Source organism: Anas acuta, chromosome 25 (assembly GCF_963932015.1).
Source record: "Anas acuta chromosome 25, bAnaAcu1.1, whole genome shotgun sequence".
NCBI classification, from domain to species: Eukaryota; Metazoa; Chordata; class Aves; order Anseriformes; family Anatidae; genus Anas; species Anas acuta.
This window is the reverse complement of record NC_089003.1, coordinates 3,260,809-3,278,658: the sequence shown is the minus strand read 5'-3', so window position 1 is coordinate 3,278,658 and position 17,850 is coordinate 3,260,809. Positions and strand designations below refer to the sequence as shown.

The following is a 17,850-nucleotide window of genomic DNA, read 5'->3' as shown; positions in this document are numbered from 1 at the left end:
CCTCTCTGCCCGAACCCTTCCCTCCTCCCCTCGCTGGCTTCACCTCCGCCACCGCGCATGCCCAGCAGGGCGCGTTGACGTCAGCGCGCCACGCACGTACGTGGGCACGTCGCGTCCCGTCTCCACGCCCCCGGCCCGGTAACCGGGGGAGCGGCGGCCGCGGGGCCGGGCGGTGAGCGGGGGGCGGGGAGGGGGGGGAGTGGGGCCGGCGGGGATGGGGGCGGCGGCTCCCGCCCGGTCTCTCCTCACGGGAAGGCGCTGAGGGAGCCGAGGGAGCCGCGGGGCCGCCGCCCAGCGCCGCTGAGGGAGGCCTCGGCCCGGCCCGGCCCGCACAAAGGGCCCGCGGCGGGCGGGAAGCGCCGTGAGGGGGGCCCCGAAGCGCCCTGAGGGGGGGCCCCGAGCCCGGGGAGCTGTGAGGGGGCTCCGAGCCCCGTCGCTGCCTCCCCCCCAGCGGCCTCAGAGCCTCGCTCCGCCGCCCGTCACCGCTCCGTGGGCGAGTTGACGCGGGTTTGGGGGGGTTTAGGCACAAAACGGAAGAAGGGAATGTTGCTTTTCTGGTCCTGGGGGAAAGGAAGGCGCTGAGTGTGTGGGGATGGATCCTTAGACGCGGGTGTTGTCACTCGGAGGGGTGCCCGCTGTGCTGTCAGCACCAGGGCTGTGAAGTTCCCCCTTTTTTATCCATTCCTTCTGCGTTTTGGCCTCGTATCCGTGTCAGGTGTGAAAGCTGCACCGGGTGCCTGTGCAGGAACAGCGTGTCGCAGCCAGTCTCTGCCACGGAGAACCAAAAAACACTTCCCCAGAGCCTCCTCATGAGCTCCAGGCTTGAGCCCTACAGAGCAAGCCCCAGGCTGGTAAACGTCCTGCCCAGGGCACAGCAGCAGCGCTGGCTGTGAGGTTGTTTTGAAATTGTTCCTCTTATCAGTGAGTTCTGATCTCGTTGGAGGGCTCTCACTGAATGTGAGGATTCCTTCAATAAGTCTTGTAGCCATTGGGCTGTCAAATTACAAAACATTTGGAAGCAGTGTGGGTCGTGTTCTTTCTGGCAGCCTTAAAGGCTTGACTTGACCGTGAAGATGAAATAATTCAATTACTTGGAATGAAAAGCATAAATCTTAGAATATCAGTTGGGTCTTCAACTAACTTAGAAGACTGGAATGGAGAACACATATTGATGGCTAGAAACACTTGCTTGAGAAGAAGAGGGAGCTAACTTTTTGGCAGAAGTGTGTCTTGTCTCACGACGAAGCGGTGAGCTGTGTGCTCTTTGGGCCTGTTTTTCTAGAAATGTTTGGATTGTAGTGTGGTATTTACAGAGCCGTGAAACACTGAGGGATGGGAAACACTGCATGGGCATGCAGAAATATTTACTGAGCTGACTTTTCATCTCTCGCTCCTCCTGCTGTGCCAGGTTTTGACTTTGCGTTTGTTTGTCTTACATTGTAAAAATGTAAAATGTAAAACAAACAAGCCTGTCAACCTAAGCATAAGTAGGGTTTGAGGGATGGGATCTATTTTAGAAGACAACTTCTTTGATTTATTCTTTTTCCAACTTGTGGGTTCACTTGTACTTGCAAATCCTATTCGGGAAATGGATCAAAATTTCGTGGTTACATTTCCCAAGTCTCTTTATCATGAGTAAAACAACCCACTTTCAAGAAAGATCATGATTGTTTATTCCTGCCTAAAGCAGGAAGGGCATTAATGTCTCTGTTCTGGTTTTAACAGGTATATTGAGGGCACCATGAATTGGAATAAAGGTGGACCTGGTACAAAGAGAGGCTTTGGTTTTGGTGGATTTGCCATAACGCCTGGAAAGAAAGAGGAGCCCAAGCTTTCTCAACAGTCTCATAGTGCTTTTGGAACAGCCGGTTCCTCTGCTGCATTTGCGAAATCGGGACCTCCACAGCTGCCTTCGTTCTACAAAATTGGGTCAAAGCGAGCAAATTTTGATGAAGAGAACGCGTAAGTAGGGTTATTTCTTGTGTCTCTCTAGTTCTAGATTGTAGTGTTTTATACTTCCCAAGGTCAGGGAAAGTACCCGTGATGTTTGTGCGGTTCAGTTATTTAGAACAGCGTGCTCAGGGGTAAATACCTTAATGCTGCGTGGTGGTGTAACAGAACCCCAGTGGCTTTACTGAAATAGTATCAAAAATACTGAGCTGGTCACCTGCAGGAATGCCCGTCCCTGCTACCCGTCCCTGGGTAGATGTTTGGTGTGTCCCTGGACTTATTTACACTTTCTCTGTCTCAGCCTATCACCTATAAAATAAGAACAGCAATACTTCATTGCCTTAAATACATGTAAAAGACAGTGAGATGCTACAGAAGCTCTTGGAGAGCTCCCTTCCTCCTCTAGTTTTCCTTCTCCCTAAGAGCATCCTTCAGCTGAGCCTTAGACCACTCAAATCTCATGTTCTGGTACGACCGAGACTTTGCATGAGATGTTGTGTTTGGAACTGGGGCCAGTTAGGGTAAATCTGTGTGCCTTTCACAAGGAAAGCGTTTTAGTGGCAGATCCTGTACATGCACTGACTTTTATTATCCATCTCTGCGTGGGAAGCTTGACTCAACTCAAAAACAGTGCAGGAGAGTGTGCTATTGTAGGCTCCGTCCTGACTGGGCCAGTGTTTGTTTCTTTTCAGGTACTTTGAGGACGAAGAGGAAGATAACAGCAATGTTGACTTGCCATACATTCCAGCGGAGAATTCCCCCACTCGCCAGCAGTTTCATTCCAAATCGGCAGACTCTGACAGCGACGATGATCCTCTGGAGGCATTCATGGCTGAAGTGGAGGCAAGACCCGGCTTGTGAAATGTTTGTTCAGTTCTGTGGCAGTGCTCCTCTCCTGTTGGGAGCAGCAAATGCCCCTCGTGGCTTTGGCAGTCACATTCTGAATGTCCCTTAGCTTTTGATTTTTATTTAAGGCGATATTCTAATTAGAACTTAAATGTGAATTAAATGGGGATGTAGCGGATGTACTTTACAGTAGCTTAACTATTGAAGTGTTTTGGGTTTGCCAAGGCAATGCCACAAAGAGCTTTGTGTGTCTCTGAATACAAAGCTAACATTTTGTGTGTTTTTCACAACCTGAATGGAAATGTTTTAGGTTTATCAGGAGCAGTTCCTTAGCTGCAGTTCTGTAGTTAGCTGGATTCTATCACAGCGTTTGATAGAAGAATGCAGAGAATGTATTTTTTCAACAGCACTGCCACAAAGTTACAATATATAAATTTCAAAGGAATTAGTTTTTGTTTAATGTTACTAGTGTATGGAACAAGGAAAAGTTTAGTCCAGAAAGTACCATCACTGTAGCATGATGGTCTAGTTACATAGGAACAATGTTTCCTTTCCACATTTTATCACCTTGTTATGTTTTTTAACGTGCCACAATTTTATGACCTGCTAGGATCAAGCTGCTCGAGACATGAAGAGACTTGAAGATAAAGACAAGGAAAAAAAGAATGCTAAGTAAGTTCTTTCTTGTAATTCCCATTCCTACCTGTGTCTTGTATGGTGCTAAGAAAATTCCGATGTATTTTGATGTTCATTGCTCTGTAGATAATATGAAACAGTGCTGCTGCACCTGTAGTAGTGGAGATGCTGGAGGCTTTTTCAAACTTGAACTAAGTTTTAAGACATTCCCTGTAAAGCTGACACATTAGGTAGTGGGTGACAATTGGGATTACTAAATTCAGAATTCAAGCAATTTATGCTTTTGCAACTTGTCTATCTGTTTTGACCAAGGGAAATAATTGTGATTCTTGAAATAAGTGTCAGAAACATTGATAGAACTTGCATTGCATTGCATGGGGTTGATCAGATTATACATGGTCCTGAAACAGAACACCGGATCCAAATGACCACCTGGGGAAGTCCTGAACTGGATTTGCACTTCCTGGCTCATATTGCTCCTCACTTATGGGACATCTGGTAGCATCGAGAGCTTAGACCAGGATGATCTTTGATGTGGCTTCTACTGGGAAGACGGAATCCTAATCTTTCAGTCTCATTAATAGAAGTAAAATGAAGTCTTTACAGGGTCGCTGTTATGGTTGGCACCAAATGTGAAAAATCCATGGGTTGGGATTATGAATGTTACTGAGTTGTTAGCGTTGTATCTTCCACAAAGTATCAGCACTAATCAAATCAAAGTGTGGAGCTGAGTATGTGGAACACTTGCAGGGAAGTTTTTTTTTTCTCCGCTTGTTTTTCCAGGGGTATTCGAGATGACATTGAAGAGGAAGATGACCAAGTGAGTTCTTATGCAGTCTTTCTATCTTCTTTTTTTTTGTTTGTTTTTTATCTTCCTTCCCCAAATGTGTAACTACTAGGTACAAACAAAACTCCAGTGTCATGCACAGTACCCGGACAATTCAGCAGGAAGCTCTAGTGGTTACTCTCCTGTCTCCACCATTCTAGGTGTTTCACCAAAAAAGAAAAGAAAAGAATATTAGGAGACAATTTCTTTCTTTTTTTTTTTTTTTTTTTTTTTTTTTTACCATTTGAGAAGATTTTTTTGTCAAATTGAATTTCAACTTCCTGTACTGCAGGTTTTTCAGTATCTGAGGGTCTCATCAAATTTGAGATTAACTGAATCAACTAATATGGAACACCACTGAGAGGCTGTTGAATTTTCACTGCAAATAGCCTCCACAGTTTGTTTAGGGCAAGAGTCTGGCTTTTTGCTCTTAGTATTCAGAGGAGCTCCAGTTTTGACTGAGGACTGTAGACATCACCATAATGAAATATTAAGCAAAGAGGAAAGGCATAATTTCAAAATGTCTCTCTAATTAACAGTTATCGTGATACTTGTAGTTAAGCAGGGCATGGAAGGGTTCTCTGACTTGTAGGTCTTTGCTTCCAGTTTGGTGAGTGTAGCCATGCTGAAGTCTGAGCACAGTTAACTTATGCTTGCAGACGGTTGTTCAGAAAGTATGTTGCATGCATATCTAAATGACTGAGCAATAATTGGCCATGTGAATGAAAAAAAAAAATAGATGGGTATGCACACTTCTTTGTAATTGAACCTTGCTTTAAAACTCTGGTCTTAAATCTTTACTTAAAAATCAATTGAGACTGGTGTTTCTGCATGAGAATGTCGTGATATGCCAGTGAGACCTAAATGGGATTCTGTGAGATGTATACTTCCTTGTGAGCTGTAAGGATAGCATGTGACAGTGATTGCTAACTTGGGGTTGTGTTGAAGGACTCTTGAAATAGTTTCTTTCCCATTTGCTGTTGACTTTTCATTTCTTGAGTGTAGTTAGAAGTGGAGAAACTATCTTTGGCATAGTTTGTTTAACAAAAAAAGAACAGCATATGCTGAGTAACATTGTGTTCTGTGTTTAAAAACCTGCAGTGTTTGTATTGTGTTTGTGTGGAAATAAGAATAGAATTTTATATTGTTAAAGCATTACAAGTCTTGAGGGAAGGATTTCTTAAGCAGACCTATAAGAGGAAAAGTTTGTGTTCGTTGTTTTTTATTTTTTAAAAGAAAGCATTTGTGGTCTACCTGAACATTGTAGTTGTTTTCTTCATGTCTTCTTACTGTCCTTTCTCTGGGCATAGCTGTTGGTATTTGTTAGAAGAACCAGTTCTAGTGAATGTTCTGTTTCTCGATGATGTGTGTGAAAGCAAAAACCATCTAGCTTTGTACATCATTTAAACAAATGTGGCACTATTCTTGCATCCTATTGTGTGCAATTTTACTGATATGTTTTGCTGCAGGAAGCTTATTTTCGCTACATGGCTGAAAACCCTACTGCTGGTGTGGTACAAGAAGAGGAAGAGGATAACCTCGAGTATGACAGTGATGGGAACCCAATTGCACCGTCCAAAAAAATCATTGATCCCCTTCCACCTATTGACCATTCAGAGGTAGGAAGCTTACTCTATTCTATTCTTTCTAAGGGTCTGTAGCTAGGAAGTGGATTGAAATATGCTTCCTTCCCTATGAAGCAGTGTTGTAATATTTCACTGCTGTGCCATTTGGGTCATAGTGAAGATCCTTAAAATTGCTCCCTATTAAGTTAACGTTATCGCAGACAGCTAAGAACTTTTTTCTGTAAACTTTCCCTCCAAAATTAGATGTACAGAGAGAATCTTGAGTCTTGGACTAACTGAGCAATTACCTTGCAGATTGAATATCCGCCTTTTGAGAAAAATTTCTATGATGAGCATGAGGAGATCACCAGTCTCACCCCGCAGCAAGTGGTGGAGTTACGTCATAAGCTAAATCTCCGGGTAAGCAGGTCACAGAACTGTCTTCGTGGTATTTTTCTTTGTACTCACATTCTTTCTAATTGTCTTAGCAGTTTTAATGAAGATTTTGACAGGGAATTGCCAGTTTTGAATACCAAGCCTCTTGGACACTTTTAGTGACTTTGATTTAAAGGAGGTTGATTTTCCTCAGCAGTTTTTGAAAGTCATCCCTGGGCTTTTCAAATTGGGCACCCAAAATTGCCAGTTGTATAGTTGCAATTGTACTAAAGAACCACAGAGCTAAGAACTGAAACTGGAAATACTATATTCAAGATTTTTTTTTTTTTTTTTTTTTTTTTGCTATTTGAGACATGTTAGTGTAATGACTTCCTGTGAAGGGAACTATTTGGGGGAGGAAGGAGATAAATTTTACAAGGAAGTAGGTATGATTTTTAGTAGCTTGTGTTGATTGCCAACTTACGTAATTTTTTTTATATCTGAAAGACCTAGTTACACGGCACATATGGAGTTTGCACTAAGTTATACTTAGGTCTGTTAAAAAAATAAAAAGCAGTTTTTTGAGGTAGAGATAACTTTGTACATTTTTTTTATAGATCTCTTCAGTTCTCTCTTACTGCTTTCCATGAACAAAGATATGTTTTTATTTCTAAGGTCTCCGGTGCTGCTCCTCCAAGACCTGGCAGTAGCTTTGCTCATTTTGGATTTGATGAGCAACTTATGCATCAAATTAGGAAATCCGAGTATACCCAGCCCACTCCTATACAGTGCCAGGTGAGTGTTGTCACTTTCTTACATCTAAGCGAAGCTAACAGAATGCATGCAAAGGTCCCTGGTGCACATGAGGGTGTATACAATTCTAGTTTCCTATATAGACCTGTCACAGAGAAGAATAATTTGGATTTTTCTAGGTAAATAGCTTTGTTATTTTTCTTGGTTTTAGCATTCTTACAGCTGGACAGGATGCATTTATGGCCATGTAAATATATCCTGGGAATGTTGTACTGTGCCCAAACACTGACTTTGTATAGAACACTAACGTAATACAGCAATTACTTCCAGCCCTTAAACCAAACTAATTCAGATCTGACTTGGCAATAAAGACGTGTATGAATCTACGTATGCTGCTCTGAGTCCCCTGCAACATGCATTCCTTTTTTATCTGGGTTTTCATTTAATATCTAGGACAGTAATATGCTAAGTTGGGCATAATATGGGTTTAGAATCTCCTTATTTTTAGGGTGTTCCAGTTGCTTTGAGTGGCAGAGATATGATTGGGATAGCTAAGACTGGAAGTGGAAAAACAGCAGCTTTCATCTGGCCTATGTTGATTCACATCATGGATCAAAAAGAGCTTGAACCAGGGGACGGTCCCATTGCAGTGATTGTATGCCCGACCAGAGAGCTTTGCCAACAGGTGAGTGTCTAGAAAATATGTGTACCATACAGTGTTTCTACAGAAGAAGGCAGAATTCTGTGCAGAAGTTACCAGAGAACCTCAGTAACCTGTTTAAAAAAATTATTCTGCACCTGCCTTCATTGTAAGCTCACAATCCTCACACTAATTTTAGTCTAAGGATCATGACAAACTTTAAATTGTCACTTTTATACAGTTCTCCCGTGTTACTCTTAAGTATTGAGAGTACTGTGGATCCGTTACCACAAATTGTATGTATAAAAGAATAGCTTAAATTGCAGTTGAATGCCTAAATAGCTTTCCCAGGTAAGTGAATGGAAGTTATCCACAAGTATTAGAGCGTTTAGTCTTGAGGATTTCTGAATAATTTAATGAAGCTGATAGCTGAAAAGTGGATTCCAGGAGCTGGGCTCCATTGCCAGGGTAGGTGTATCTTCTCAGATCCTTTTCACCTGAACTGAGATGTGTCCTTCTTAAAATTCTCAGATCCATTCTGAATGTAAGCGCTTTGGTAAGGCGTATAATCTGCGCTCAGTAGCTGTGTATGGAGGAGGAAGCATGTGGGAACAAGCCAAAGCCCTCCAGGAGGGGGCAGAGATAGTTGTTTGCACACCGGTAAGTACCTGTCTGCTCATAATACATGCTTTGTTGTTGTGTAACTGAAGCTGAGACAGATCTCTCAATATCATTGGTGATGCAGAATTTGCTCTCTGATCATGAAAATCCAGGTTCTTCACAGGTTATCAGATGTTAAATAGACTGGGATGATTTCTGTCCCAAGAGAAATTGAAAGAGATTAGGTATGATCTTACCAGAGGAAACAGAGTAGCAAGCAAGACCTGCTTGAATCAGTGTCAGTTGTGTGCAACACCAGCTTCTGATTGCTGAGTCTGAAATTTATGAGGAAAATTCCCAGAATGTTTTTAATTTGAGTGACATCTTCCTGAATCAGTGTAGAGCCTGTAACAGTTATACTGAAGGGCTGAGGCATTGACTGGGTGTTGATGCTGAGCCAGTGATTTAAATGAGCGCTATTCTCAACTCATTTTTTGCTTACTGCAAAAACTAGTTACTAATTTAGGCAAAACTGAGCAATTAATGGTTGGAGGAATTTTTATTGTGGCTATTTATTGGGGTACTGGGCAAAAAAAGCAAAGCATGAAGAACTCCTGCACCAACAATTTTGGAATTAAATAATTCACAATTACAGTTAAGTCAAAATGAGAAATAGGCAGTTTTAGGGTCTTAGCACTGATATCCTTCAAAAACTAGTCATAAAATTAATCTAGTCATGTATACTTCATGAGAGGTTTAGGAATCTATTTCTATGACTTGAATATTAACACTTCTAGACCGAAGCCCTGACATGTTTTTTGTTCTGTCTCTGGTAAGTGAGGATAAAAAGCAGTTAAGTGATTTTTTTATTTTTTTTTTCCACAGGGTCGTTTGATTGATCATGTGAAAAAGAAAGCTACAAACCTTCAAAGAGTCACTTACCTCGTGTTTGATGAAGCAGACAGAATGTTTGATATGGGTTTTGGTATGTACTGACCAAAGGTCAAAGCTTTGGAAAGCAGCAGAGTGTGATTCCCAGCTTAATATGACTGCTTATAGCTCCAGTAGCTTCCTCTACTTAGTACATTATGGAAATTCTTTCTATACAAAGCTCATATTTAAAGGTCTATTATCTGTTGGTATAAAGAGATTAGCAAAGCCCTGTTGATGAACAAATTCCCAAAAGCCTGATTTTCATCTTAGAATTGGTGAACAGCTTTTGGGCAAGTCACTTCTGTGGTTTGATTCTGTGTGTACAAACTAGTGTTGTTAGAAGAACTTTTTGCTTTCTTGGATCAGGTTTAGTCATTCAGATCTATATGACTTTGAATATGTGCCCAGGAATCATGGGAAATGGTAAAAATTTGGCAGTGCTATGATACCACAAAGCGAGAGACACTTGTGAGATGTACAGAGTGTGCACAGAGTCAGCTAGGATCTTTGCTTAAAGGAACTTTTGCTGAAGTTCAAGGAACCTTAAGAAAGTTCCTTAAGGAAATTTCAATGAACTTTCATTGTGCAGCAAAGAGCACCAGAAAGTCCCAGTAAAATTAAGTATCAAGTGAGAAACACTCGTTCATTCTGTGGCTATTTGTTAAGTAAAGCAGTGTAGTTGCATTTCTGAGTTAGTCTGCTAACTAATGAGCACACAGTGTTGATTAGAGCATTTTCTCTCTTTTCCAGAATATCAGGTCAGATCAATTGCAAGCCACGTACGTCCTGACAGACAGAGTGAGTATAAGCAAGTTTCAAAATACACTACTGGGAGATGAAGGAGGCTATATGGTGGGCTGCCAGTTAAGAATCTGAAGCAGAGCTTGGATTTCTTGTTCTTGACACAGCCGTGCAGTGAGACTTCCTCAGGACTCCAGTGGTGGCATTCTCTGTGGGCTGCTGGGAGGGATTGCTCGTTAAGTGTGAGCATTTAACCAGGCTGTTCATCACTCTGTAATCCCTCCACAGACTTTACTCGGAGAAAAGATGATTAGCAGAATTAATATTCATATTCTCTGAGATCCTGTGTTCTAAACTGGCAGAAAAGTAGGCTCACAGCAGTGCCACCTATTATTCATATCCTATTTCAAATACCATGAAATGTATTTCTGCTTTGAGATATTCTAATAGTCACTGTGATTGATAATTTTCATTAGAACCACTAAAACAGACTGTAGCTTTAGATCCCTGACATACAGCACAGTCATACAGGTTCACAATATCTGTGCAGTGTTCTCATAATTCTGAAAAAGATTTATTTTTCGTGGAGCTCAGACACTTTCTTTTTCTCTCAGCCCTCTTGTTCAGTGCCACTTTCCGTAAGAAGATTGAGAAATTGGCCCGAGATATTCTGATTGACCCAATTCGAGTTGTGCAGGGAGACATTGGAGAGGTAATTCCACCTTACTTCTGATACAATCACAGAAATGAATCATTCTGTTGTCTGAAATTTATGTTAAGCTGCAATATTCATCACATATATTTAAGAGTAAATACTTGGTGTTTAAAAAAATAGTTTGGGGGTTTTGTTTTGATTTTATTTTATTTTATTGAGCTTTCTGCCAGGAAATAATCTCGTAGTGATGGGAAGGTTTCACCTAAGAGTGAAACAACATTAAGGCAGTGATTGATTTGTTTATTAGGCTGAATCAATAGGTGTATCCTTTTGCTTTGTCTCAAAAATATAAATAGGGCAATTACAGCTTTTGCAATGGAGGATTTGCAATTTAGACTGTAATGTCTCTCAGCTGTTTTCTGTGGGAATGTTGGTCTCTACTTGCTTGACAGTAGCAGGTGAACTAGCAGCATGGTTTGGTAATAAGTCAATGAAGTGGGCAGATGTATGCTTGCTGTGAAGAAACTTTGCACAGAATATATGCAAACTGTTGAGAAGTTTCACAAAATTACTTCAGAACATTCTTCTTTCAACCAGTTCTCTGCATTTAATTTTTTTCAATCAGGGTTGTGAGGTATCCCATAACAAAAAATGAATGGCTACCTGAGGCCTTGCCTTTCTAGGAGACTCTTTCTTCTAAACTTTGCTTAAAGAAAAAAGCAGCTGTCCTTGCTCAGTCAGTTTCTGTTTGTGTCAAAGACTGCAGTTTGCCTCTCAGATTTAAAAGAGTAGCTCACTTAACCCCTGCCTTTTCTGTGTAGTGAAGATAAAGCAGTCAGCAATTAGTCAAGCAGGGGATAACTGAAACCTCATTCAAAAGAGGATGTTGGTCCCCTGCTCTTCTGTATATTTTATTCTCACACTTAGTTTAAATTCCTGATTTAATTCTGCTGTCTGTGTTTGTTTGCAATACTGTGTTTTGTGTACTGCATTGTGGCTTGTCTAATTTCTCTCCTCAGGCAAATGAAGATGTTACTCAAATTGTGGAGATTTTCCCTTCTGGCCCTAGCAAATGGAACTGGCTGACTCGACGCCTCGTGGAGTTCACATCTTCTGGGAGCGTTCTCCTGTTTGTCACCAAGAAGGCAAATGCAGAAGAGCTGGCTAATAACCTCAAGCAGGAGGATCACAATCTAGGGCTGCTTCATGGCGACATGGACCAGAGTGAAAGGAATAAAGTCATTTCAGAATTTAAGAAAAAAGGGATCCCGATACTGGTAGCTACTGATGTAGCAGGTATGTACGAGCTGTTGTTTCTTAGAAAGCTACAAGTTGTAGATGTTAGCAGAAAGGTTAATGCACTTTGGAAGGCAACAAGGTTGGCTTCTACACCTGCTGGACACAGTTTTCCAGGTCTTTTTCAGAAGTAGTGTTAGCAAGGGGTTACATTTTTAAAGTCTTCTAGAGATATTTGAGTTATGGTGACAGGTATATTATTTAATATACAAAAAGAAAATAAACTGCTTCTTAAGGAAGTAGTTGCTATTCATCAGTCAGCTGCCAAATTATGCATGCTTATATGAGGAGATGGATGCACTTGGAGCCTTCTCTAGAAAACCTTTTGGACCCAGATGTTTAGCTGAACAAAGAATGGATTTCATTGTATCTTTCTCACTTGAAATAAAAGTAATTTGAAGAGAGATCTTCCATCTCCAATGCTGTGAGCTTGGAGACGAGCAATATTGCTGTACTTAAGGTAACAAAGAGTTGTGGTGTATGAACGGTGTCTTAACAGGGATCTGTTTCTGTGAGAACTCCTTTCCTATGCTGGAACAGAATGATGTGCTGGTATGGATGGGATTGCTTTGAGTTCCTTCAGGCCAATCACACTTACCACTGTATTGCTCTTCGTTACAGCTCGTGGGTTAGATATTCCTTCCATTAAGACTGTGATCAATTACGATGTGGCTCGGGACATAGACACGCACACCCACAGAATTGGTCGTACTGGCAGAGCAGGCGAGAAGGGAGTTGCCTACACTCTGTTGACTCCCAAAGACAGTAACTTCGCTGGTGATCTCGTCCGAAATCTGGAAGGTGCTAATCAACATGTTTCCAAAGAGCTGTTGGATCTAGCAATGCAGGTACAAAGCAAAACTTTTTGAGTAGAGGATGGTTACTTCCATGAGTAGCGCAGTGAGAAAATAAGGAGTTCAGAGCTTGTTTCTGGCTCCATCATACATTCTCAGTGAACTTTTGGGAACCTATATTGTTTTTAAGTAGGCTTTCTAGTGTTTTTTGTGGCCTTTGAAAGAATGTGGAAGACAAGATGATTTTGGACTGCAACAAGTAATCTATTCAGGGGTAAAACATTGACTAGGAAATTAAGAATTGTCTGGTGTCAGCAAAGCACTCCAACTCTGCTATCTCATTACAATCAGATTTTTGATACGCATTAAGAGCAGGTACCTAGAAGATGCAGCTTAGTTGTAAGCTGAACTAGAAGCTGATTACAGGGAACTTTCACTTTGTGAACCGGTTGTGGCTTGATCATTTTACCTGCTTGGCAGTGCTGTCTGGCAGGCTTACTATATATAGGTCTGATGGATTGCTCAAACAATTGTGTTTATGCCTCTGTACTTGTCAGCTCATTAAGTTCTTGTCTTTTGCTGCCCATGTAGCTGCAAAGGAGCAAAGGCTTTTTGGTAATTTTCCATTTCAAGTATGGATTAGCCAGCTTGTGACTTCACCCAACAGCTTAGACACGAGCTGCTGGAAGTAAATATTTTTTCTGATGCACAGAGGCAGCAGTTTCAGAAGCAACAAAGTTTGTGAGGCACAGCTCCGAGGCTGTGTATGAGAGGAGAGAACAGAAGCTGAATGCCTTGGCTTAAAGGCTTCTTCAGGTTTGAACAAACTACAGGATATAAAGAGAGGTGCAGCTAGCTATTATTTAAAATCATGGTAACAGGAGGTCTGGTTGAACTGCCCTTTCCTAGCCACTGCTTGTTGCAATAAGTTTTGCTGACAGAACTTAATTTCTTCTTAGCCAGGCGATGGACTAAATCCATAAAACCCAAACATGAACAAATTCAGAGCTCTCAAGTCAATGGCATTAGAGATTGCATTTATTCCTGGGTTTATCAGAATGCAACCCCCCAAAACTTTAATATGTATGTGAACTCAGGACATAAAACTAGTTGTTATAAGGCGCATTTGTAGGAAAAGCTTCAGACCCATGTGACAGGACTGTCTACAACTTAATTATAAAGCAGTGTAGTCTGCCATGTCCCATCCCCTTGCAACAGCTGTGTTGTGGATTGGGAAACTGTATTGTTTTGGGGTGGGTTTTTTTTTTTTTTTTGAAATGCTCAAAATCCTTCTTTTCTGAGCCTCATTACCAACGTTTACCAATCTTTTCATTCCCTGTGTTGAAAAGCATTTGGTTTTCTTTTGCATAGAATCCATGGTTCCGGAAATCCCGTTTCAAAGGAGGAAAAGGCAAGAAGCTGAATATTGGTGGTGGTGGCTTAGGATATCGTGAGCGTCCTGGTCTGGGATCAGAAAGCTCTGTAAGTAGAGATGCTGAAGAAGTTCTTTACAGGTTCTTGGAACTTTTAAACTCAGGATTGACCAGCTTGTAGCTTTTTTTTTTGTTTTGTGAACTATCTGATTTCACCTTGGTTTTATCACCTGATTGCACTTCGGTTTTGCTTGTGCTGCAGGGACCTGGGAAATGGGGTAATACTGCTGAATAGTGCACTGCTTAGACCTCCTGCACCTTTACCTTTCTGTCACCCTCAAGATCATGAGCAAAACTGTGCTACTGCTCAGTGCTCCTGGAGTTTTGTGATTCTTAGTGTGCATATTCCCTGAGTGCAGAGTGAAGATAGGTTTGGAGAAGTGTTGAATTGAAGGTGTCTGAGTTGGATAAATCTCTCCAGTTGTCCTTTGTCTCTCTTCTTAGGACCGTGGAAACAACAACAGTGTGATGAGCAACTACGAAGCATATAAGCCATCCTCTGGGGCAATGGGCGACAGACTTACAGCAATGAAAGCAGCTTTTCAGGTTGGTTCAGTCACTTGTATCCCAAGTTCTAACTCAGGCACTTGTATCCCAAATTCTACCTAAAGAGAAAAGGAAATAACGTGGAAAAATTTTACTACTGATGGTTCAAAATATTTATTTCCTCCCTCAAGAGTGCAGAAACCCTGCTGACTTCAGGGAAGTTAAGTTTGGTAGTTACAGCTGTGTCATCAAACTGGAGCACTCAGCGTTGCAGTTCAAAGTGGAAGAATAGCATGCAGGCTGCACTGAACAGATCTGCACAACATGAATGTGCCAAACTTATTTTGTTTTCTGCTGCCTATTTGCTCTTTTTCCCTTTTGGATTCTGCTCCTAGGCTTGATCCTACTTAAGTTGCTTAGCAGCAGTAGTGTAATTGCAGACAAAAGAAGCAGGGAACAGAGAAACCCTTTCTCTTGAGTGTGAAAATTAACCCCGCAGTATAGGAGTTCCGTTGTTTCTGTGGTCTGGTAGCAGATGTCCGTTACTAATTTTGTGTTCATAAGCACGGCAGGAATGTAATTGCTCCAAGACTGACTTTTTATAGGAACTCTTTTTACTAGGGGTTCCCCAGAGTTCAAGACAGGCTTGTATATGCATGATGACTGTGTGTTTTGTGGTGCAGTGTAGAGGCAAACATGCTCTTTTTTTCTTTCTATCTCTTTCTGGCAGTCTCAGTATAAGAGCCACTTTGTTGCTGCAAGCTTAAATAATCAAAAGACTGGAAGCTCTGCTGCTGGTGCTAGTGGCTGGACTAGTGCTGGGAGCTTGAACTCAGTACCAACAAGTTCAGCACAGCAAAATTCTGCAAATCCCGACAGCCCAATTGCAGCTGCTGCAGCAGCCAAGGGTGTTCCAGGTTTCACCAGCACCGGGAATCTGAGTAGCGTTCCCACCTTCCCAAGCGTCGGAGTACAGGGCTACAACAACAACACCACGAATGCCAGCACCAATAATCGAGAAGGCATCGGCAGCACCGGTGTCGCTCCTGGTGGCGGTGGTGGCGGCAGCGGTGGCGGCGTTGTCAGAGAACGATACAACGACAGCAGGAACAGTCGGCACAACGAGGCCCCGCGCCGGGGAGAGGGCGGTGGCGGTCGCTACAACGACGTGCAGCGCCACGGGGAAGGAGGGGGCCGCCACAGTGACGCTTACCGGCACGGGGAGGGCCGGCACGGTGACAACCATCGCCACGCTGAAAGCCGGCATTTCACTGACGGGAGCGGTGGCAATCGCAATAATGGTGAGAGCAGGAATATCGGCGAGGGTAGGAACAACGAGAACAGGAATGGTGAGAACAGGAAGGATGCCAACAGCCGGGACAACAAGACAGATGGTTTTGCTGTCCCGGAGCCCCCAAAACGTAAGAAGAGTCGATGGGACAGTTAAAGGCTGGTGCTTCGCAGCCTGGTGGAATCAGTGCAGGTAGTGTTGTCTTTTTCCAGAGGATTTCTTGGGTTTTTTGGTAACTGGTTGTTGAGCAGCTGGGGGAGGAGAAGGAAACTGTGAGAACTCCCCGTGGAAGTCTGCGCCGGTACATCTGCGGACAGATTCAATCTAATGATGTGTACATGCAATGCTTAGTCAAAGAGAAATCATTTTGATAAAGCTCCCTGGGTTCTGCTTTTAAACATTCAGTGCTCAAGTGACTCTGCTGGATTTAAACAGATCTTCTTGACAAGAAAGAAGCTGTTTCATGTCCTTGGAACATTAAGAAACTGTTGAAGGTAGTCTTTTCTTAACCAGCATTCACATTTAAAAAAAAAAAAAAAAAAAAGGCAAACAAAAAAAAAGTTCATCTGGAGATGCTCAGGACCCACCTGTTTAACTTTAATCTTTCAGCAATTTGTTCAGTATGGTGAGTTCTTCTCCAGTCTCTTCTTTTCCCATATTCTTCTGTCCCCAAATAATTTGGCCTCCAGATTGGCCCATCTGTCTCTCCCCATCAATTAAGAATGTATTAATTGACGTTGCTGAAGGGGGGATGGAGCAAGTTGATTTTTCTTTAATTTCTTATGAAGCTGTTCAAGGGATCCTTCTCCAGCCCAGTTAACCACGACGTCACACATAGTGAAGGATGAACTCCCTGTTTTTTTTTGTGGTCAGTACACCAATCCCATTGCCCCAGGTATTTTATTTCCTTGTAAAAAGAAAAAAAAAAAAACTTCTTTCCTAATAACCTTTATTTTGGTGGAAGCCTGCATAGCAAACTTGTCTCTCTGCTGTGCCTATGCACCCTCTGTTATGAGAGGGCTGATTGCTTTCTTCAAAGTAAAAACAGAAAAGGGAAAAAAAAAATGTAGATATGCCACAGCAATCAAAGGCTGGCACCTCCCCCCCATGAAGTGAAGCTAAATGAAGAGGCTTCATTCAGAAATTCAGGGACCTGCTGCTCAGAAGCCTTTAGGGAGAACCTGAAAAGCAATTGATGGAGTGGAACAGCTCAAATATCTCGCCCCATATTGGACACATGTAGTTAAAACTGTAAAATCTTGCTTGACTGTTTTTAACTCATTGTGTGTATTACCTGTTTTTTAACTTTTTTTTTTTTTGCACCATAAAGGTAAGGAAGAACTCTTTTGTTGAAACATGTCAGCACCCACCTCTGTCTTGTTTCTACTGAGAGAAGTATCAGAAACTGTCAGTTTTTTGTGACATTGTGATGTTTTCTTTATCAGCTGTGCATTTACTTTCTGCTTGCTCTAGTAAATGTTTTATTACTGGGACAAAATACCTAGCATGGGCTTTTTGTTCTCTACTTCTTCCTTTGGCTGTTCTGGCATTTGGATAGCGATTTGTCTGGCCGGAGATCTGACTGCCTCCCTTTCTTTGAACAGAAGTTTTGGACTGTAGTTTAGAAAATAATTCCTGTGGTTTTTCTCAGCATCGTTCACTCCATAGTTTTGAAAACTGTATTTTAGCTTCAAAGCCTGCTGGGGAATAGGTTTCTCTCCATTTTACCAGCGTGGAGGTGTGCAGTCCAGGACACGTTGCTTCTCTCAGCCTTTCCTGGAGTCACTGTAGAGCTGGAAAGAGGACTCAGCCCCAGTCCTGTCAGCTGCCTTGCACATGTCCTGGTTTCAGTTAAGACACAAACTTTTTAAAAAAATAATAATTTGATAATTGAATAAATTGATAATTTAATAAATAATAATTTGATTATTTGGGCCCCCTCACTGTCTAACTGTAACACAGGTTTTAGAATGGCTTCCACTTGAATTATCTAATCACAGTCTAGGCAGAAATCCCTTTGCACTGATTTG

At 42.0% G+C, this 17,850-nt stretch overlaps 1 protein-coding gene across 3 annotated transcripts; it reads left to right on the top strand.

Moving 5' to 3' along the window:
• The first annotated feature begins 18 nt into the window (after window positions 1-18).
• On the top strand, window positions 19-17,320 carry DDX42 (DEAD-box helicase 42). Of its 3 annotated transcripts, none has more exons than XM_068661206.1 (18): window positions 19-138; window positions 1,726-1,962; window positions 2,643-2,793; window positions 3,407-3,468; window positions 4,216-4,252; window positions 5,728-5,877; window positions 6,139-6,243; window positions 6,874-6,993; window positions 7,460-7,636; window positions 8,123-8,251; window positions 9,077-9,176; window positions 9,875-9,922; window positions 10,480-10,577; window positions 11,540-11,816; window positions 12,438-12,664; window positions 13,982-14,092; window positions 14,488-14,589; window positions 15,260-17,320. In XM_068661206.1, exons 2-18 carry the CDS (start codon window positions 1,742-1,744, stop codon window positions 15,974-15,976), a joined length of 2,832 nt encoding a protein of 943 aa, XP_068517307.1. In that variant the 5' UTR covers window positions 19-138; window positions 1,726-1,741; the 3' UTR covers window positions 15,977-17,320. The 3 variants fall into 3 exon arrangements, with proteins under 3 accessions (XP_068517307.1, XP_068517305.1, XP_068517306.1); XM_068661204.1 differs by having other exon boundaries at window positions 57-172; XM_068661205.1 differs by lacking the exon at window positions 19-138 and adding an exon at window positions 505-1,248.
• Window positions 17,321-17,850: the final 530 nt, after the last annotated feature.